Source organism: Ascidiella aspersa, chromosome 5, assembly GCF_963924565.1.
Source record: "Ascidiella aspersa chromosome 5, kaAscAspe10.2, whole genome shotgun sequence".
Classification (NCBI taxonomy): domain Eukaryota; kingdom Metazoa; phylum Chordata; class Ascidiacea; order Phlebobranchia; family Ascidiidae; genus Ascidiella; species Ascidiella aspersa.
In genome coordinates this window covers 21,147,860-21,167,908 of record NC_139451.1, presented here as the reverse complement: position 1 = coordinate 21,167,908, position 20,049 = coordinate 21,147,860, and the positions used below count along the sequence as shown (strand labels likewise).

At 36.7% G+C, this 20,049-nt stretch overlaps 2 protein-coding genes across 5 annotated transcripts; one reads left to right on the top strand and one right to left on the bottom strand.

Annotated features, from left to right (window-relative positions):
- The first annotated feature begins 374 nt into the window (after positions 1-374).
- LOC146145360 (growth factor receptor-bound protein 14-like) lies at positions 375-18,241 on the top strand. 4 transcript variants are annotated; one of them, XM_083389527.1, is made up of 18 exons: positions 375-3,276; positions 4,001-4,098; positions 4,691-4,786; positions 7,327-7,453; positions 7,889-8,000; positions 8,708-8,755; positions 8,932-9,097; positions 9,483-9,604; positions 9,784-9,870; positions 10,468-10,602; positions 11,401-11,514; positions 11,989-12,084; positions 12,988-13,077; positions 13,564-13,711; positions 14,320-14,376; positions 14,753-14,840; positions 15,259-15,352; positions 17,178-18,241. In XM_083389527.1, exons 2-18 carry the CDS (start codon positions 4,044-4,046, stop codon positions 17,322-17,324), a joined length of 1,782 nt encoding a protein of 593 aa, XP_083245653.1. In that variant the 5' UTR covers positions 375-3,276; positions 4,001-4,043; the 3' UTR covers positions 17,325-18,241. The 4 variants fall into 4 exon arrangements, with proteins under 4 accessions (XP_083245653.1, XP_083245650.1, XP_083245651.1 ...); XM_083389524.1 differs by having other exon boundaries at positions 378-3,276; positions 7,871-8,000; positions 14,314-14,376; XM_083389525.1 differs by having other exon boundaries at positions 387-3,276; positions 14,314-14,376; positions 17,178-18,240.
- A 6-nt stretch (positions 18,242-18,247) lies between these two features.
- LOC146145359 (E3 ubiquitin-protein ligase RNF181-like) lies at positions 18,248-19,479 on the bottom strand. Its single transcript, XM_083389528.1, has one exon. The coding sequence runs from the start codon at positions 19,461-19,463 to the stop codon at positions 18,996-18,998; it is 468 nt and encodes a 155-aa protein (XP_083245654.1). The 5' UTR covers positions 19,464-19,479; the 3' UTR covers positions 18,248-18,995.
- Positions 19,480-20,049: the final 570 nt, after the last annotated feature.

The following is a 20,049-nucleotide window of genomic DNA, read 5'->3' as shown; positions in this document are numbered from 1 at the left end:
AGTGTTGCTTATTTGTCGATAACGTCAGATAATATTTCTTTTTTAATAATCTTGGTAGACACGGAATAGTATCGACGTGTCGTACCCATGCGTGTTACATAGAGCAATTTCCGTTCGAGCCCGAATTGAACTCCCCTCCCATATTTACAATCGCCAATTTTCTTGTAAATTCCTTGCATTCTTGGGCGTGCGGCGACGCGGGGCGATCGGCGAACGGCATCAATAATTCAAGTGTTCGGCAGCGGCCGCAGAAACGTGTCACAAAACCGTACGCTCATGTCATATTCGCCGGTTGCGCGCACAAATAGTAAACGCGCCGTCTCCTTCCTGACCATAAACAGCCGAGCGGCCGAAAAAGAGTGACGTAATACGAGCTCATTCACACCCGTCGACAACGGTCCGGGCGGCAACGCCGTTTGAAGTAGACGAGCGGCGGCACGGGTACGAGTGCTCGCGCCGTTCGAGGGCTTGTTCCATTCATATCTCGTAACATCGCGGCCGCGGCTCGTCGGTCGTATTGGTATTCGAGCGCCAGTGTATGCACACTGTAGCCTTTGACGCGCTATCGCTCGACCAACGTTCATGCGTTATCACCTCGTCTGTGCGCCAAAGACAATTAGATTTCGACTTAAAGCCGAAGAAAGGCGACTTTTTCCGTGATGTTTGCAAGCGACTAGCGAAATCGAATTTAGTTACTTGCGTGGTTGACAGGCTCAAGGTGTCACTCTTTACGTAAGGTTTTAATTAATGGAGAGGTATAGTAAAGCTAGTTTGTTTGCCGACGTTTTAGTTTAAAGATAATTTGCAAGATTGAGTTTACGGTGATTTTTTGCCTACTGCGCACAGTTGTGCATTTACTTTTGCAGAGTATAAAAAGACAAATACTGTAAATTGTAAACATGTTTCTTTTACGTTCTCTTTGACAAATCACGAGTCTGGTTAGTGTCGCTGTTACGCTTAGTTACGGCTGAACATGACATAGACGCACAAAGGTTAATTCGATTTTTGTATCCGGCTTAGCGCTATAATTTGCGGCCTGCCTAAACTAACGTTCTTCGTTTGACTTTCGAAGTGTAACGAGATTTCGCAATACGCGTGCCGGATTTACACACAGCTGCAAGATTGTTCTAAGTGCTGGCTAGTTGCTTGACAGAAGTAAAAAGGCTGTGAGCTTGGTATGTGCAAAATTTACGAGAACTATTTGATTACGTATATGCTAATCTGGTATTAATAAAAGTTCTGTTTTATTTTTGTTGGAAATAGTACAGTCTTTACTGATCTTGGCGTATTCACAAAGTTTAATTAAGTTGTTTAGTGTACAAGTCTGACTCTGACATAATAATAATTACGGTTTGCTTGGCGTTAAGTACTACAGACAATCATTTTTGTATAGTGTTATTGTTATATATTGTTAACAGGTAATAAGCGTTAGTTTTTCTTTTTGGCGGGGAGTTATTTGCCCAACACATTTACTCAAAGTCTAACTTAGCCTATAGGGGTCTAAGTCCACAACCACTTCTGCTAATGTCGTTCTTAAATAAACATTATTTGATTGAAAAGGATGATGAATATATAGGAAACGAGTGAAGGAAAGATAAATGTTTGCCATCTTCAAGTCTTTTGAGTACCTTCTATGTATATGTAGCATTTTGTAATGTTCTTGAGAGTGCTATTTTTAGAAAAGTAAATTTGCACATGATTTTACTCCTTTGAGAGCCAAATGTTGCAGCAATTATGTAGGTCAGCACTGGTTTTGAGTTCCCATGTGAATTTGACTTCTGGGTATGCATTGTTTGGATGTTGTACTAAACTGGCATTGTAAATAAAAAATATCATCAACCAGCTCACAGGTTAAAATTAGGTCAAAAATGGCAAGGAGTCTGCATACAATATTTTCCAAAGTTTAACATTCTATAATCCTGCAGGCCTATCTATAGTAAATATATGGGTATTTCTATTGACCGTGGTTTTGCTAATCACACACACTTCCTAAAATGTAGGTCAAGATATGCAAAGGATATGGGTGACATTACAGCCTGTTTGGCAAATATCAAACTGCAAGTTATATTGAACTTTAAATACTTGTCTACCATGTGTTTGAGGTCAAGTGTGACAGGAAAGTGCACTGGCATTGCAGACATGTCAGCAATCTATAACTGTCTTTGTGTGCCACTGGCAACGCACATGACAATGTCGGCCGCCGGGGCCAATTAAATGTGGCAAATGGATTGTTGACCCAGTAGTCGAATCCTGCCAGGCCACAGGCGAGATATTGCACTGACAAAGAACGTCTCTGTGACATTTTATTGATGTTGGAAGGCAGCCGAACTTCTCCCCCTATGCAAACAAGGGTTTCAATGCTGCAACTGCTAACTCTTTTCAAGCCGCCACAATCTCTGGTCCGTATCAGTCCAATGCTGCTACAGTTGCTTAACCAGGAGTAAAAGGCTGAGCCTGCTCTCACAGCGGTATATTGCTCATGACCTGTGCTAAACAGTCGGCATTTGTGCAATGGCACAGCTAAAGTACACAGTCATACAGGTGAAGAGAGAGATGTGGCAGGTTAATGGCCTTGATGTAATAATCATTGCTTCAGTTGTTGCCGCTTGCATTTGTATTATTTGCAGTTAATTAATATTTTGTAGATTCCAAGAATTTTACTGTTAGATTAAAATTACCGAAAGTTGCCAGTAACTGAACGTTATTATTTTATTGAAAAGTTGTTTTTTTAGTAGAAGTTTATTTATATTAAAGGTCAGTCCTAATTGAGGGATAAGTTTTTTGCAATTGAACTGCACACAACATAATTACTTTTTGTAAAATTGGATTAAATCCAAACTTGTGTATTTCCTACTATGTTTTCAAATTTAAAATATAGATTGAAATTAAATTTAGAAATTTAGTTTTTTAATCTTAGTTTTGGACAATGCTTTAAGTTGGTGTCGAAAAAGCTAGTTTATTCTGTGATGTGTTTGTTTGTGTTACTAAACTGAAAATTATTTATTATCTCCTGTCGATTTCTTGTTGGTAGTACTCTATGCATTCGCTTTGAAAGCAAGTTTCCGAAACGTCTTAAATCTCAATTTGTCACATGTTCCCTGCAGCTTAGCGTAAGTGCTTTACATTACATGTCCAAGTTCTAAATCGGCCTGCAGGCATTAACGACGTTAATGACATAATTGTTGGTTGGTCAGCAGAGTGGGCGTTCCTGGTATTTTTGACATCAAAGACACCAAAAAAATCCTTTGGAGGATTAATACACGTCGCAAAAAGACGGTAAGTGCCCTATTGTATGCCTATTTTGCCTGTCTTACTTGGCATCAGCCACCGGGTTGCAAAATATACAAGCTGGAATTTTTGTTTTTATGTGTAGAAAACAGTTCCCGGAAAGGTTAGATCGTACTTGGAAATACCATGCCAGCTTATCCGATTTGTAGAATCTTTGAAAACTTCCAAAATCCTTTACCCAGAGTACAATAATTATAAGCTTGCCATTGAAGTATTACCACAAAAAATCCTATGATTAACGCTTTGGTTTTACTGTATGCAAATTTTAAATTTCATTGTCCAATAGAACAATCGCTACCAGTGACAATATTCATTAGGGCCTAATTTAATAACATTATTTATTTTCATTAGCAGTTTTTTTTTTTTTTTTTAACATTTAAAGTAATTTTGTTTGTTTCTTTGTTTGTTTTCAAAGTTTAATTTCCAGGCTACTTTCACCTTCTAAAAGTTTAACAAAATCACTAGTTGTCATTATTTTTTTTAAAGTTGTCTGGATAACCCAAATATACATTGTTAGGTTTATCAAATTAAACCAAAGTTATGACTTTGACATGTTCAGTCATTTTTTATAAGTAGAACATGCACTTATTTAACTGGGCCACCTCGAAAGCTATGTGTTACGAGTCAGAATGCAAGAGTAATTAAAACTAAAGTACAAAATGCATATTAAGCTCTTGTGTGACCGCTCCCGTAACCTTTTATATCCTTGTAGGTCAAACTTGAAACTGAGTAAAAAGGAGAAACTGCTCCTTGAAATGGAGCCGTGTCTTATCGTGCAAACAGAAGAGCTCAATGGCTTAAGCTCAAAAGGTAATCAATTTAGGACTTTGGTGTCAGCATTGACGTAAATCACTTCTCCGCAGCGGCTATAGAGTTACGGCGATTGCCGGACCACGCCTGTCATGTTTTGTAAATAATGCCTACTTCTCGAGGGCGCCTATTTTCACAATTACGGGCTCTGCCGCCGTTTGCCAAACAATTGAACTGTTGCTTGAAAGCTTGTGCCTACACACCAAAGTGCCCATCATACAGAGTGCCTTCTATTGTACCGTAGCAGTTTATTCAGTGGCCTAAGGAACAAATCTGTTACGTCAAACTCTAGAGACATTTGACCCCTCATCATTGTTAGTCTGCTCTTAGAGTTCCCACCTGAAGAAAGTTATATTAAACTTCTAATAGTTCGCTAATGGTATTCTGAAAGTTTACCAGTTAACTCTTAAAGGTGACCCGCTTTTTTACACAATATTTCATACTATTTTTGTTGCAACAAACAGGCAAAACTTTATATACAAAAAAAGTAATATATCTAATTTATTTCACTTTTTTGTGTTTTCAAAAATAAATGCAAATTTTTGTGTTTTCAAAAATAAATGCAAGTATTCAACTGACATAATTTTTTTAGATGATGATGTTGACCTCGATGCTCTAATATCACAAATCGACAGCGGCAATGAAGAATCTTCCCAAACTGATATCAGCAGTTCTTCTGGTGGTGGAGGTAATTAACTTAATTAATAATTTTGTCAATTTACCCTCTTTTATTTTTAATGAAAGTTTGTTCAATAGGGAAGACTTTTTTAATTTTGCTGTGTTATAAAATAGCTGCCCCTTCAACTACCTGTAATTAAAAAAGCAGATTGATTTAGTTTATACCACACTTGTTCAAATACACTGTAACAATAACCTTGATTTATAAATACATTGTAATAATACAAAAAGGCTTTAAGCTGACTTGTAAATTGTGTGTTGCAGCATTTTTGCATTAGTTACTGGATTTATGTATATTTAATCTAAACAGGTGTGCTCAGACTGTTTTAGACCTATTTATTCCATAATAGTGGGGGTATTTGATTACACTCTATGTGTGTACATAAATGTGTAGGCTTCTTATCAGTGCATGTTCCAAGTGGTGCAAGATTTCACTGTGTTTATAGACATGTGTAGTGTTTGGGGTACATACAATCCCCATGTTTTTGATATATGATATCCTTAATCTGCAGAAGTGACACTGAAGTTTATCGTTAGTGCTTCTCATTCTATGAGTTATAAATAAATTATATAAATAAGTTTTGGAATTACAGATGCAATGCCAGAAATAATTTTGGGCAAACTCCGATTAAAATAGGTTGCTGAGGTTTACCGACCCCATGCGCTCTTACAACTGCCGCACATATTTCCACTAGTCACACTTTTTTATAGCTCTTAGGAAATTTGTGTAAGTTTTTAAATGTACACCCACGCAAACCTATTTAAACTTGAAACTGGATCAAACTTTCCCCACCGCATTTTACTACCGAGTGTTGTAATTGAAATGCGTATTAATATATACTGACATAACAACTCCATTCTCTAAATTTGTTTTTATATCCTATTTTAATTTTTTTTTTCACAAGCAATACTCTTTTCGTCATGCATTACTCTTTTGGTCATAAAGGCAATATTAAAAAAAAATGACTTTAGGAAGTGTTGATAGATTTGCCACTGTTTTACATGTAATTTCATAAAACATAGCCAGTGCTACTCAGTACTGAATGGGATGTAACTCCGTATGACACAACTGCGATGACTAACTTCCTCTATTTATTACGACACTGGATTTGTTTGAATGAGAAAAGGGGATTTTCTCCAGGTCCAGACTGGCTTATTACCAGCTCTGTGCCAGGTTTGACTCATCAAAGCTGTGATTAGACTTTGTTTGTGATTGTTTGCTTACTTTGGCACTTTACTAGTTAATGCTGGTGCTTTAGTGACTGTGATACTACAAGGTGCCATTTTCAGGCATTAGAATTTAGCAATTGGGCCAGCTAAATTACAGTGAAAAATATGAATTGATCACATGTCAGAAGTTTAACAAATAAAATTAAATATATAAATTAATACAATATGTAGATATTGATATTTTTGTGACGAAGTCAAGCAAAACTTTGTAGTTTTGTAGTGATAAAATGGTATGTGGTGGAAGATTAGTTCTTAGTAAGTCTAATTGGTATGACTGGCATGTGTTATCAATGTTAGTATATACATTCCTAAGTTATTACCCAGACCTGTTTAGCCCTTTGTGGAGAATTTGTTTCCGTGTCACTAGATTTGTAGCTTGTTGGTTAGTTTAAGCTTTCCCAGGTAGAATTTAATGCTTTTTACGATATATTTGTTATTTTGTCGTTTTAGTGAAATTAGTTTTGAGTCTTGGTCTGTTTGTTCTTGGATTACAGCAAGGTTTCATGAATAATAACTATGAAATTTCTAATTGCTTCATCTTGATGAGTAAATATTTATGTAAGTATCGAAACTAATTTATATGAAATTTTCTACGCAATGCCTTGGTCTCACATAGTTTACTGCCCAAGGTTATGCAATGATGTGGTAAAACTAGTGAACTGAAAGTTATTACTGTTTCTCAGAAGTGGTCACAAAACAGGCCGGTCGCTTCTCTGGACTCTTGTCATCAAATACCACTTGAACTGACATGATCATTTTGAACAGAAATCTGGCCACCTAGGCTGTGCCTACTTGTAATGTGCGTCACTGCAGAAACCGTCACTTTGCCCATGTACCTTGTGGTCCTTGTGCCTTGCGGTTAGCCGGACATTTTTGTGACATGTTTCGATTGGTGCATCACCAGTAGTTGTTCTGCGGGTCGTGGCCATGGCAAAATCGTGCCGGTATGCTCTTAAGGTTTCAAGTGAGAAGTTTTGCCTTGTGTCATGTGGTATATATTTAACTTGTAAAAGGTGACCTGTACTACTTCGAGTACATTCTTTTAGTATTCAGATACATGAATAGTTTTCAGGTTACATCAATTGGGCTGATTTTGCACATTTAACAGTTTACTTAAGAAACTCCTCTTTTTCAAACAAATATTCAGTAAAACCTTAAATTGTTTCCTTTCAGGAACTCATCATGGATCATTTTCATTTTTCATTTAAAAAAGGGCTATAAACAATATATACTAACTACAAGCGCAGACCATTATTCTCACATTATTGCTGTGTTTTAATGGATATATATATATATTTTTATACTGTTTGCCTTTCTTAGAAACTCATGTCCTCCACACGAGTAACGAGTCAATTACAAGCGAAGAGGAAAGCCATACGACGAGCAAGTCCAATTTCTTCGAGCGCCACATCCTTAAATCCCTCCCTGTAGCCATCCTAAGTAAAAGGTTCGTTGACGCATTTACGATTTTCTTTTATACATTTTTCTGCTCTCCGCTACAACAGCAGCTATAAAGGCTCTGGTTTTGCGTTTTTGGTGTTGAACATGTAGCGCTTGAAAAGTGGAGGAAACTTACAGATAAGCGGAATTGTGGTTGATTTGTTTAGGTAGTGCATAAATATTTTTGTGCAGAAATTCCGAGTATCATTTGCTTTTTTTTCTTAAAAGCAACCAATTGCAGACCACAAAGTGTTTAGGTAAAACAAGTTGGTTGACAAACTGTTTTTTAAAAATGGATATAGATAGTTCAAGGTATTGCAGTTTGCTTTTGAACATTTAGAAATCAATCAAAATTTTTTATTAAATTTTCTTTAAGCTAACTATATGTAATGTTATTGTTTCGATTTTATCTTGAACAGAATAGGTTGATTTTACATTGCAGGAAGTTTTTCGGGTCACATTCTGACCTTGCCTCGTCCGCCCCTCAACCGACCTCTCCGCTTTCAATGCCGTCCACCCCTCGTCCTACTGACCCAATGTTAGCAAAACGAAAGGTTGGTTTAAACGCAGTACATAAATTGTAAACAGAGTGTTGTAGAGGTGTGATACTTTAATGATGAAAAGGTAAAGCCTTGTAGTAAAATACTTCTGGACGTACTTTTAGAATGTATAAAATGACAAATGTAAAATAATGCATAAGTTGTAAACAAAGTTTAAAAAGTTGACAGTTTGGTAAAGATGTGATATTTTGATAAAGGAAAGTAAAGCCTTAAGTACTAAAATATTGTGGACGTGCTTTATAATAGAAGAATGTATAAAATAACAAATGCATAATAATGCTCCGAAAGTTTTTTAAAGTTCAATACCTTTATATGGAATTATGAATGCCTTATTGACAACATTCTGTCTACATGTTGTTTGTAATGGTGGCTGCAGTCTCCTGTACGTTTGTTTTGGCCAACTTGATGAAGCACTATGTCAAATTAAGGATGGGGAATTTCCTTATCGATGCATCCTGCCAGGATGTTTTTTATATAGTAGTGTTACGCTTTTCAGACGGCATTACCGCAGGCAGTCTATTTGCATAGTTAGCTACGACCCGATCTCTTTTTAGCGAATAACAGGAAACAGTCGTCTGGCCTTTGTTTGGTTATGGTAAATACAATAACAGATAAAGGAATTAGGAAAACCGTTAGCCTGTTTCGTAACATGTCTTCTGCAACTTGTACACTTTGAACTTGCATTGTTATACTTTTTGCAGAATGAAAGGATATCTTCGTGCAAAATTCAACGCAATGGAACAAAACAGGTAAGGTATATGGCCAAATTCGTTTGTAAGGGTATTTTTCAGTAATTTTTCACATGGATAACAATTAAGTTCAGGATAGCATTTAGAACCTTTAATGAAAATGCCCGATAAGGCATAGTCATTTATTTAAACTAGTGACGCTTCAATTGTATCTCGATTTTTTTTTAATTTATTAGGTCTTTTGGAACGTGTGGATTTCTGATTTGGGTTGTTGGAAGGAAATCGAACTTCCGCATTCGTCGACGTGTGCCCTCCTCTTGCACAACATCCTCACTAAAATACACAGAAGTCCGGACATAGCAACCTGGTCCGTTATCGAACAGAACACCGACGCCATGTTGGGTGAGAAGATATTTTTAAAGTCATTTTTGATTTTTACTTTAAATATATAGAATTTTTCGAAATCACCAGTTTTTGGTAGTGGTAAAAACGTTTCCCCCTAAAAAAATAACTAAACTAATGTTTTTACACTTTTCCTACATTTTTTCATGGCCTACTTGTTATAGTAAAATATAAGTTTACCGATATTCAAAATATGAAACCAATTTTAATGTTAAATATTGACTACTGAATTGGAACCTCTTACATCAAATAAAGTTTCTGAAGGTCAAAATCAGTTTTTAATATACCAATCTAATTTCCTGAAAAATAGCGCTTAAGGTGTTGTGACTTTCAGTTACTGTATAACGCCTTTTTTCTTTTTGACAACTTTGATTTTTTTCTTCAGAACGATTTATCGAGGATTACGAAATAATGGACGACGTCACAATGAACCAGGATCAAGATGTGCTTTGTCGATTATGCCTCAACAAAACTCCCTCCAAATATAGCATACTTCAAAATCCCGAGGTGCGAATATCGGTTTCGTAAATAATTGAATTCCATTAAGGTGAAACACTTGACCTTAACCTCGTATGTGTTATACATTAGAGCAATGGCCGGAGGTTGTAGTTATACGTTGAATGAAAAATATCAAAGCCCATTTCGACGTTTTGACTAATACTTTATTTATTTATACAATATCCTAGTTATGCCTTCCTGATGACATGTTAACCTTTCCTGTCAACTCGCCTTCAAATGAAAATATCGACAGTGTTAGAAGACTCCAAATGCAGGTGAGGTCAAAATTATATGCGTGCCTATTGTGCTTTTATATTTATCAGTATTAATGCTTATGCATATTCTGTTAGTTGCGGATTGCAACGTGAGTTAATGCTGCAATTTCCCCGAATCTTTAATTCACTGTGCGCCTTTTACAATTAAACTTAAGAAATTCTATTTAACATCAATAATGTTTAATCAGGTTAAAGTGTTGTCTTGCTTGCATTTAATGTGTGGTTATGCGTATCGTTTAGCTAAAAATGGCGTGCACGCAACCTAATACAGTAAAGAGTTTTTTTTAATACGACATTTTTTGCTTTATCGGCTATTTAAAAGTATTTTTTAGACATTCCAATAGCTAAACAGGGCACAACTAACACCAGAACTCACGTAATCTAAATAAATCCTAATAACGTTAAAAGTAATAAAACTAAAACGTTATACGGTTGCCTCCAGGCATTAAAACATTAAGTGCACCGACATTTTGACAACCTATGTGGGAAATAATCATCAGGGCTATAAATGCTTATATTTGTACGTTTGATCCTTTGGCTTACACGCAAAAAGGAAAACCGTTTTATTTTTGGTTTACGATTTCCTGCTTTTTTTAGCACATTCTTACGAAAACGGCGCCTGAAATGTGCGGCTGGCTCCACGTAAGAGAGGTGGGAAAACGAAGCTGGAAAAAACTTTACTGCGTTCTGAGGAATTCCGGTCTCTACTACAGCAATAAGAACACCAGCAAGGTTGGTTGAGTGATTCCTTGATTGTATTTTGGCTTTAAATGTCAAGTCCACACAAGTGAAGGCAGTTTTTATGACTCCGGACTTGTTTTTCTTAAATTAGTTTTCTTGCGATTTTTGCATTGACAAGAGTCTTGTTGGTGAGCTACCTAATAGGTTGTGAATACGTTCGGCGTATTATATCATTTTCGAGTGTTTTTATCCATGGTTGATTTCTACTTTAGAACTGTTGCTAATTCATGTATTAACATATTACGAAACCCAAGTTGATTAGCTTTGGGTTGGATGTTTCATTAACACCATTGTTTTTCTTTAAGCAACGTAACACAATGCACATTTAAATTTGTTAAATAAGTAGAAAGCGTATTGTCTCCATTGTGGTACTTTACCCACTCTTTGTTCGCTGATTATCGTTTAAATTTCTATAAAATAAAAAAAGGTATCGTACCTTTTTATTAAAATATTATTAATTAACAAACGGATAGTTTTAAAAATGTTAAACGGATAGTTTTAAAATGTACAGATTGACTGTTTGAAAAATGCTCGTTTTTTTCACTCCAATTATCCCGAAAAGATTTGTTTTTCATTATAAGACACTAGTTTGGTGTATTTCTCAAAAAGCAAGGAATATTTACCAATCGACCCTCTCAATCTAAATTTCGCATTTTTTCTTTAAGGACCCCCGGCATCTTGACAAAAATATTTGTGTTACGCTATAAAACACTAGTTTGGTTTATTCCTCAAAAATCACGGTGTATTGCCAAACGACCCCCAATTTTAAATCTCGCTTTTTTCATCCAGGACCCCCGGCATCTCGTGTGCATCGCCGAGGTCCATTCAGCCCACGTCTGGTTTCCTATTGGCAATAAGAAAGTTTGCGGCAACTCTCCCACGCCCTTTACCTTTTGCCTAAAAGTAAGTATCTCGCTCGCTTCTAGTCGTTCAGTGGCTCGGCAGGCAAGAAGTCCGGCGCCGCCCAATTGCTGTCAGTATCGACAGATTCTCGTTGCTTCGAAAAGGTTGCGCCATCCGCCCGCGAATTTTCGGATTTCCTGCTGCTTTTTTCTGTATGTTGGTTGTTGGCCGCCGCTCGCTTTTTGCGTTCCAGGGCATTGTGCTCCCGAAATAAACCGTCGTCGCGTATTTTGGATTTGGATATAGCGCAGACACGCATTGCGTTGGGAAGTATACCGCAGATAGGATTGAGTGAAATTTTCAGATTTATGTTGGCTTATTTCGCGCCTTTGAAAAATTTAAATCGTATATTGAAAAACCCTAAAAATTTTCATAGTTTAAGGTGGACGCTATGCGCCGTATGAACCTTACTAAACTTTTTTTTTTACTTGACGCTTTTTAATCAAGTTTTTCACCACCGGGTTTTGTTTTCAGCCTCGTTCCCTCACGAGCGGCGCGCTCATCCGATGGTTTTGTGCCGACTCCAACCACTTAAGGTCAGCATGGATCGCCGGGCTCCGACTCACAATGGTAAGTATATGTTAAAGCTGGGGCATTGGCCTAATCCAGTTGTTCTCAACCGGGGTGCCGCGACACCCTTGGGTGCCAATTTTTAAGCTCAAGATTGCCGAGAGATATTTGAAAATCTTTAATAATCTAAGAATCTGATTTTTGCTTAACTCTTAGAACTTTTTGTGTAGGATTAGAGTGGAATAAATCCAGGTATAACTTCCTAGGTTGTGTAGGGTTGATGTGTGTTGTTCCAGTTCCGTTTATTGTGATATTCTATTAAATTGTCTAAACAATCTTGTAACGGGTGCCGCAATATATTTATTATAGGAGTGACGCCAGCCATAAAAGGCTGAGAAACACTGGTCTAATCCCTATTTTCCAAGCAACGTTATAAACCCTCAATTACGCTTATGCCCAGCCTTCTTTCAAAAAAACCGAATGTCTTTAAAATTTTTCCAGCCTTCTTCAAAAAAACCGAAAGTCTTTAAAAATTTTCGAATGATTTAAAACCTGTGAAAACGCTTGATAAACATTAATAGTATCTAAAGCATTGGTTCTTAACCTTTTTTTTAGCTGTACCACTTTTAAATCACCAGCCAATTTTCGCACCCCTTTATAGAATTGCTTAAATAACAAACCTTTGTAATTTTATTTTCATACAAGTAATTGATAAAACAGTAACACGATACCAAAATCTGAGTTAGTTTTATATTTACCTGATTAAATAAATAAATAACAGTAATACGTTTTCTGTGATTTCACTCCCTTGGAACAGTTCTCCACGCCCCTGGTTAAGAAACCCTGGACTAAAGTATGTAGATTAGTTTTATGATTAAGTGCAATATGCTAAAACTTGACAGGTCTATAGAAGTGTCGGCAAAAATAATACGTTGTGTTTATCTGCGATTTCTTATGCTTTAGAACGGAAGCCGCTTCTACGAATCTTACTTAAGCGCAAGGCGACAAGTTCCGTCCAACCTCATTCGTTCGTCCAGCGACAGATCAATAAACGTGAGTGGCCGACTCCGTTCTCTATTTGTGGTTTTAAGGCTGCTGCAATGCTGCCATTTTTTCTGCTTGAGAATCGTTTTGCTTATTGCCAGTGTACGACTCCATTCAGAGAGCCTTGAATTCAAGCAATGATTACTACTTTCTTCTGCAAAAGCTTGCGTGGTTTAGCGTGTGGTATTGTCGAAAAGTTGATTTGCCAGACTAGTACACTTTTAAAGCTGGCAAAATTTATTTATTGAAGGAATCACCCATGCTAGGCAGTTGGTAGTTCAGAAAATTTCCCACTGTTTATACAAATGAAACCTGCAAAGGCAAAAATAATAAACCCAACACGAAAGAGATGGCCTAATCCAAAGCTTGTTATCATTATCCTGTTCTCCATGTTTATTTTTCCAATGGTTATGCGTTGTGTTTCGTCTGGAAAGTGTTTGTTTGTCTTCGAACGCTTATTCACGACTTTATTTGAACGCCATTTTGTGTCTACAGCATCACGACGGCGGCTACCTCGTTCCCATGGACTTCCGCGGCGCCACTGGCCGGGTGATCAAAGATCCGCAGGAGGTCGCAATGCTCGAGCTGGAGCAGCAGTCGTCATGGCGACGGAAGCTGATCAATCGTACCCTGGGTTCATCAGGTTTTAAAACGTTTTTTTTTTTGAAAAAGTATTAAAAACAGAAAAAGTAAGTGTTTTTTAAACAGCCAAATAAAACCTAAGGTCAAATGAAGACAATTGTTATTTTAAAACAGCCAATAAAACACTATATAAACTGTACAAATGATACTAGATTACGAAAACTTGAGGCTTCATATCCGTTCAATTTGGTTCAAAATATTATTTTCAAGCATTGTGGCCAGGCCACAGGGTATAATATTTCCCTGTTTTTATTTGTAAAACGTACAGCTGCTCAGTACAACGTTGTTTCCATTAAACTGATTCAAACTGGGCAGCTAGTCGTTTGATTGATTTTCGAACCTTTATGAGCTAAATTTTAGTCTGTTTAAATTTAGTAAAACGATAAAGCAAAACACATTTCAGACAAACTCGTTTTACCCAGTCCACCGAAATCTACTGAGGCACTTTTCAAGAGTAAAGCTGAATTGACCCGATCTCTACTGTATAGTGCAAAGCTGAATTGCCGCAGAGATTACAATGTCCCAATCCATTTGGCAATCTGTAGTGCTTTAAAAAGCTAAACACCCACCTTCGTTAAATAACGTGTTTTTTATCTTGCGCAGATCGAGGAGGTTACCTCGGCAACAATTCTGCCCCTCCCAGGGAAACCGCCTGGTTCGCCAAAGGTGAGTAAAAAAGATCTATGTCCTCGATTTTACGGGATGTTAATTGCCACTGCATTGTTTGAAGGATAAAAATTTTCTAAAAATTTTTAAATATGTTAAATGTATGGTCAATATTGCCTAAAAATAGAGTTCCGCTTTTTCTGTACGATGTTTTTTCAAATTAGGTTTAAACGCTTATGCTTCCAATTATTTATATTTTCCGGCTCGATATAAATAACATTGTGAAAAACGTTGTGGCGAAACGCAAAAAAAAAGGAAAATTTTTGAAAAAAATGTTCAACCACTTGTTTAAATGCACTTCTATTTTATTCCAACAATTGGTTAAGCAAAAAACATCGCTGGTTTCCTTTTAACAAGTTGTTTCTTGTCTCTTCAGCCATTCACCAAACCCAGCCGTGGTATTACGGTAAGATCTCCAGGGAGGAAGCCAACGAAGAAATACTAAGGACCGGCAACATTGACGGGTGAGAAATGATTCTTTTTTCGCGATTTTTTTTTTTTTTACGAAGAACTTCTTTCGCGAGCTTGGCGAGTAAGGGGCGCTTGCTTGTTTTTAACTCTTTGGGATTTCAAGCAAGTTACCACCTTTTTTAACTCTTTAGGATTTTATCCAAGTTACCACCTTTGTAATTCGAATCCTGCCGTGGCTGCACTCTACAGTTTAATGTTACATATAAAACTTGAAAACTTACGTTTGCACATTGAGTAAAGTTTAATTTGTGAGTTTTTGTCCTGTAGTTACGGTACAGCACTCCACAGTTTAATGTTACGTATAAACCATGAAGAACTACGTTTGTACATTAAGCAAAGTTTATTTGAGTGAACTTTTTGGCAGTAGGAGTTTTTGTCTCGCGGTTACGTTACGACGGCTTTTATTTTCAGAACGTTTTTGATCAGAGAAAGCCAAACGATACCCGGCGGAATCGTTGTGACGCTATGCCACAACCAGAAGCCCAGGCATATTCCTGTCACTCGGGTAAGTCCAATATTTATCATAACCTTTTATAAAAAATAGATCGCCGACACACCACAGCGCTTAAAAATGTTTTTTTTTAATTTTTCAATAAGTTAGAAATAATTGAATATCAGCTAAAAAAAAAAAATTCTTAAATATATTTTGCGAAAATTACGCTTCCTTTATTCCGGGTGTTGTAAGCATTTGCTGATTTAATTGTGTAGGTGTCAAAAATTTCACTACATTTCGATAAACCACCTTATTTAAGTATCCATTTTTCCTTAATATGGTTTCCAGTTCTCGTTAAGTTGGGTTCGCAACTGTTATAACGACCAGTTCACTCTGAGTTTACAGCCCTGGGAAAATCCAATTTAACACAAAGGCGACGTTGGGCTTTTTGTGGTTTATTTGGCGCGTAAATAAAAACCTAGAGTTGTTGAGTCTCGTCTGACTTGCCTCGTGTTCTCTCCCCTATAAGATAAACTCCACCCGCACACAACACACAACTTTATTGCTTGTTAAATCGGTGCGGGTGGGAATGGTTTTGTGTCTTTGTCGAACGCCAGTTCAATGAATTACCTATCTTTCACCATTTGTTTGCCAGCCGTTTGGCGCAGCAATAATTTGAAAGGGTTTTGGGAGACACTGAGGCTATTGATTTACTTTGTTCCTGAAACGTAAACATCTTGTCGCTTGTAAATCGACTTGGGTGGCAACTCTTGGGGAAGATTTTTTTTTAAAGTTGAGGAGAATTGTTAAATAGGTCTTAGGAGCCGTTGTATGTTTCCACAGCTGGACTATAACTAGTTTGGAACAAATGTTGACCTTGGCAGCATATTGGCGGCTTTCGGGTCTTTTTCCAGTTATTAATGAAAATAAGGTTGTATTTAATAGCCGCATACGTGTTACTTGAAAAAATATTTTGAAAATTTTTTGTGAAGCAAAAATATAGTTCTTTCCCTTTTTAATATTGGTTGATTGTTCTTTGGACAGTGGTTCTTAACTGGTGTGTAATTATTCTCCACGCGGTAAAAATCTGACAAGTGTAGGGGCTATTTTTGACAATTATTTGTGATGCTATAACTAAACACTGCATAGCAAAAGTATTTCTAAATGTTTAAATTTTTAATAAACATTCAAATGCCAATTTTCAGACCTTTAAAGTGTTAATTATCACTAACTGATTGCGAATAATAACGTTCTATATTTTTAAGAGACTGATGGAATACGATTGAAAATGCCACGAGGGCGTTTTCGATAATGCAACTCACCACAAATATTTTTAATATAAATTCTTTCAGTTGAACCATATAGACGTATGTTGTTTGGCGACGCCTCAATTGCGAGTTCAACTCTCGCCGTAGGCTACTGGCATTTGTTTATGCATTGCGAATGCCTAATACCGGGAAAACCCGACATATTTTGGTTGGCTAACCTCAAGGCCCAGGTTTAAGGTTGATTCTTGGCTTTGCTTGCAAAGTACCCAAGGATTTCAGTCACGTTTATTTAATACTTCAACTCTTCAAGTAGGCCGGTTAAACAGTATTAAGTGTTCATTTAAAAATTGCTATGCTTGTGTTGTTTTTTAATTTTTAGTACCTTATACATTTTCGTGTCATTACCCGCATAATCAAACTTGTGTGTATTGAAAACAAAAAGCAGCAGCAAAATAAGCGTTTGCGAGGGTGTTTTTAAGACTTCCGATTTTCCCGTAACCTAGTGATAATATTTGTGACATTAATTTACTCTAAAATGGGCCGTTTAAATTTGTTTCATGGCCACACAAACCGATGTTATCGTTTTTTCTTGATGTTCTGATCATAGATTACGTTTATTCTTTTTGCAGGTCGAGAAAAACGGCCAGTGTTTTTACACGATCGACAATGGAGACACGCGCTTCATCGACCTCATCCAGTTCGTGGACTTTTACCGCCTCAACCGGGGTTCGCTGCCCTGTCAGCTAATCCACGAGTGCACGCGGTCCTATTCTTAAGCGGCGGCGATTAACTGTTATTGTTTGAAGTGTGTGTGTGCGCGTCTACTGCTACTACTACCTTCACCACATGATGGCACAGCGCGGAACCGAACTAGCAAAATTGCCGCGACTGCGCAGTGAACGATTTTGTTTCTTGGCAAAGCGTCAAACCCGGCACCTGCTCCACTTGATTTAACCGCGAACCTAACCCTTTAAAAGCGGCTTTGTTGTGATTGGGTAATCTTCTAAATTTAAACTTTGTTAATCACAACCTCTATTTTATTTCAAGTCCACACCTGCTCATCGACCCTAGCCGTCAAAAAAAGAATGAATAATTGCTTTTCCTGGAATAGTATTTCAAATTAATATAGGCTTTAACCGCTTATGAACCCGACCCCTTGAACCCACACCTACAAGTTACAAACTACCCACAAGTTTGTTGTTTTTGCCCCTAAGTGGCAGTGTCAAGTCACGGTTGTGTGTTTCGTAGTTTTTTTTCCCGGATTCCGTTCAACGGTGTCGTCCCCGTCACCGACTACCTTATTTATTGTGACATCACAATCCACTGTAGTGTCAAATCGAGTGGTTGTTCGTTCGCGTGTTCTGTTTTCGTCATTTCTCCTTTTCATACTGCCTTAGATCTTTGCTTCTTCACTGTTCAATCTCCTTTTTCCTGCGTGCGCGCACGTGTGTCAACTTTTTAAGCGAATCAAACAGAGATGCGTTTTTACAAATCATTGACAAAGCTGTTTTTTGTTGTATAAAATTATCCCTCTATTGTGTATTCGTTTTTATTTTTTGTTTCTCCTTGCATTGTGCTAGAATCTGAGAAGGTTGTTTTCCACTCGTATTGTTATCGTTTTTTTTGGAACACCTGATGTTTTTCTATTTTAAAACTGAGGTGCTTAATAAATTGAAAAAAAAACAAAGCTTTGTGCTGACTTGTTGATACTTTGTATTATTTCAAACCAATAAAAAACAGAAATTGAGAAAATTTTACCTGATATTCTCAACAGTTTTATTTGCCCTTATAAAACTTCGAATTAACTATACCATTTCTTCTATTGGTTTAGTAAATACTATCGGTAACGCTTAAACTATACAATAATACAAATTGCACATAACAATTGTAAAAATGCCTAAAGCAGGGATTCTTAATCAACCGAATGTGCAGAAACTAGTTTTAGTTTTGGGAGATCCATGAAGACCTAATTAAAATTTTGAGTATATTTAAAAACTGTAGAACTGTAAATAACTAGTTTAATATAAAAATCTTTTGGCACCTTCTCCTTAAAAGTATTTGTTGACTTAAATTGTTGATTTTCTACTGATTTTATAATATGTCAGACTATCATTACTTTTCTGAAAAATTCATGCAGACCCTAGCCAATGAAACCCAAATTTGTTTAGGGGTGCACATTATAAAACTAGTTTAAGAACCCCTGTCCCAAAGTAACAGTAAAAAATGTATATATACTGCATTGGGTGATAATACAACATATTTTCCAAAATCCTGATTCCGCATATTAAAAGGTAGATCTGTACAAATTTTTATAACAAGTGTAAAACGTTTTCTAAAAACAAACATACAACCTATAAAAGTAAACAATTTTGTACGCACTTTAAGACAGTGGTAAATAAATCTACTGTCTCACAAATGCAGACTATTGCAAAAACACAACAAAAATTTTACCCAAACATAGAGTTATGCAACTGTTCAACCCTATATTCCCTTTCTTTTTCCCTGCCCTTCTCTTTTTTGTACTCCTCATACTCTGGACTATCCGTTAGCAACTCATGTCTGCAGAGGGGACATGAGTTTGTCTTTTGTAACCAAGGTAAAAGGCAGTCTTTGTGAAAGCAATGCTCGCAGGGCATTAGTATTACTTCTTCTTCAGCATCAAAGGGCACCAAACACACCGGACACTTTGGCCTGTCTTTCAATTCCGAAGGGGTGATTTGTTTTCTCGGCAAGTCGGCCACTGCCTTTTTGCTGGCAGGTGGCGCCAGACGCTCACCCTGTGGCAGCAATGTCATCCAGTCTTCTGAATCTTGTTGCAGGTAGTGACGGAGCAAATCCATTAGGTTAGCTGCTGGCTCGGATGTGCCCTCCCATTCATGTGGCTCGCAGGCGTGTTCATCAAAGTAGGAGGCCATGCTAAAGTTTTAAACAATATAGCTAAAAAAAAAATAAACATATATATATCTATAATTGGTTGTTTAATTAAAAGAAAATTGTCAAAATGAACTTTAAATACTGAAAATAAGCATTAAAATTTTTTAAAACAAAAATAATGTTAATTATTAAATTGCAAAACTGAAATAATTTGAACCAATAGAATTTGGATGAGATGTTAGCATAAGTAATTGTTATTTTAACTATTAGGCAGTATTGTGGCCAAATCTACTGTCAAAAAATTATAGCTAAACTGTTATTGTAAAGCAATCATATATAAAAAAACCTATACGCTCTACACATATTGCAAATCAAACCCCAACAAAACTTGTTAGACGGACAAAACCGTTTGCCAAAAACATCCTCATATCCTATTGTTTACGTTTACGCATAGGCTAATCCTGCTGGATTCAAATGTGTCTGGTCACTGTTGTGATGAGTTGACAGTTTCAGAAATGTAATAGACAAATTCTTAAAATTTAGGTGAACAAAAATATGAAAAACTGTAAAATACTTTTTATGAGGAAAGTTGATCATATACAGATATTAATATATTGCTATTTAATA

Coding starts and splice junctions, on each gene's coding strand:
- LOC146145360 (XM_083389524.1), top strand. CDS start 4,044: ATGGAGCCGTGTCTTATCGTGCAAACAGAAGAGCTCAATGGCTTAAGC. Junction 11,515..11,988: donor CCTTTACCTTTTGCCTAAAA/GTAAGTATCTCG, acceptor TTTTGTTTTCAG/CCTCGTTCCCTCACGAGCGG. Junction 12,085..12,987: donor CCGGGCTCCGACTCACAATG/GTAAGTATATGT, acceptor CTTATGCTTTAG/AACGGAAGCCGCTTCTACGA.
- LOC146145359 (XM_083389528.1), bottom strand. CDS start 19,463: ATGGCCTCCTACTTTGATGAACACGCCTGCGAGCCACATGAATGGGAG.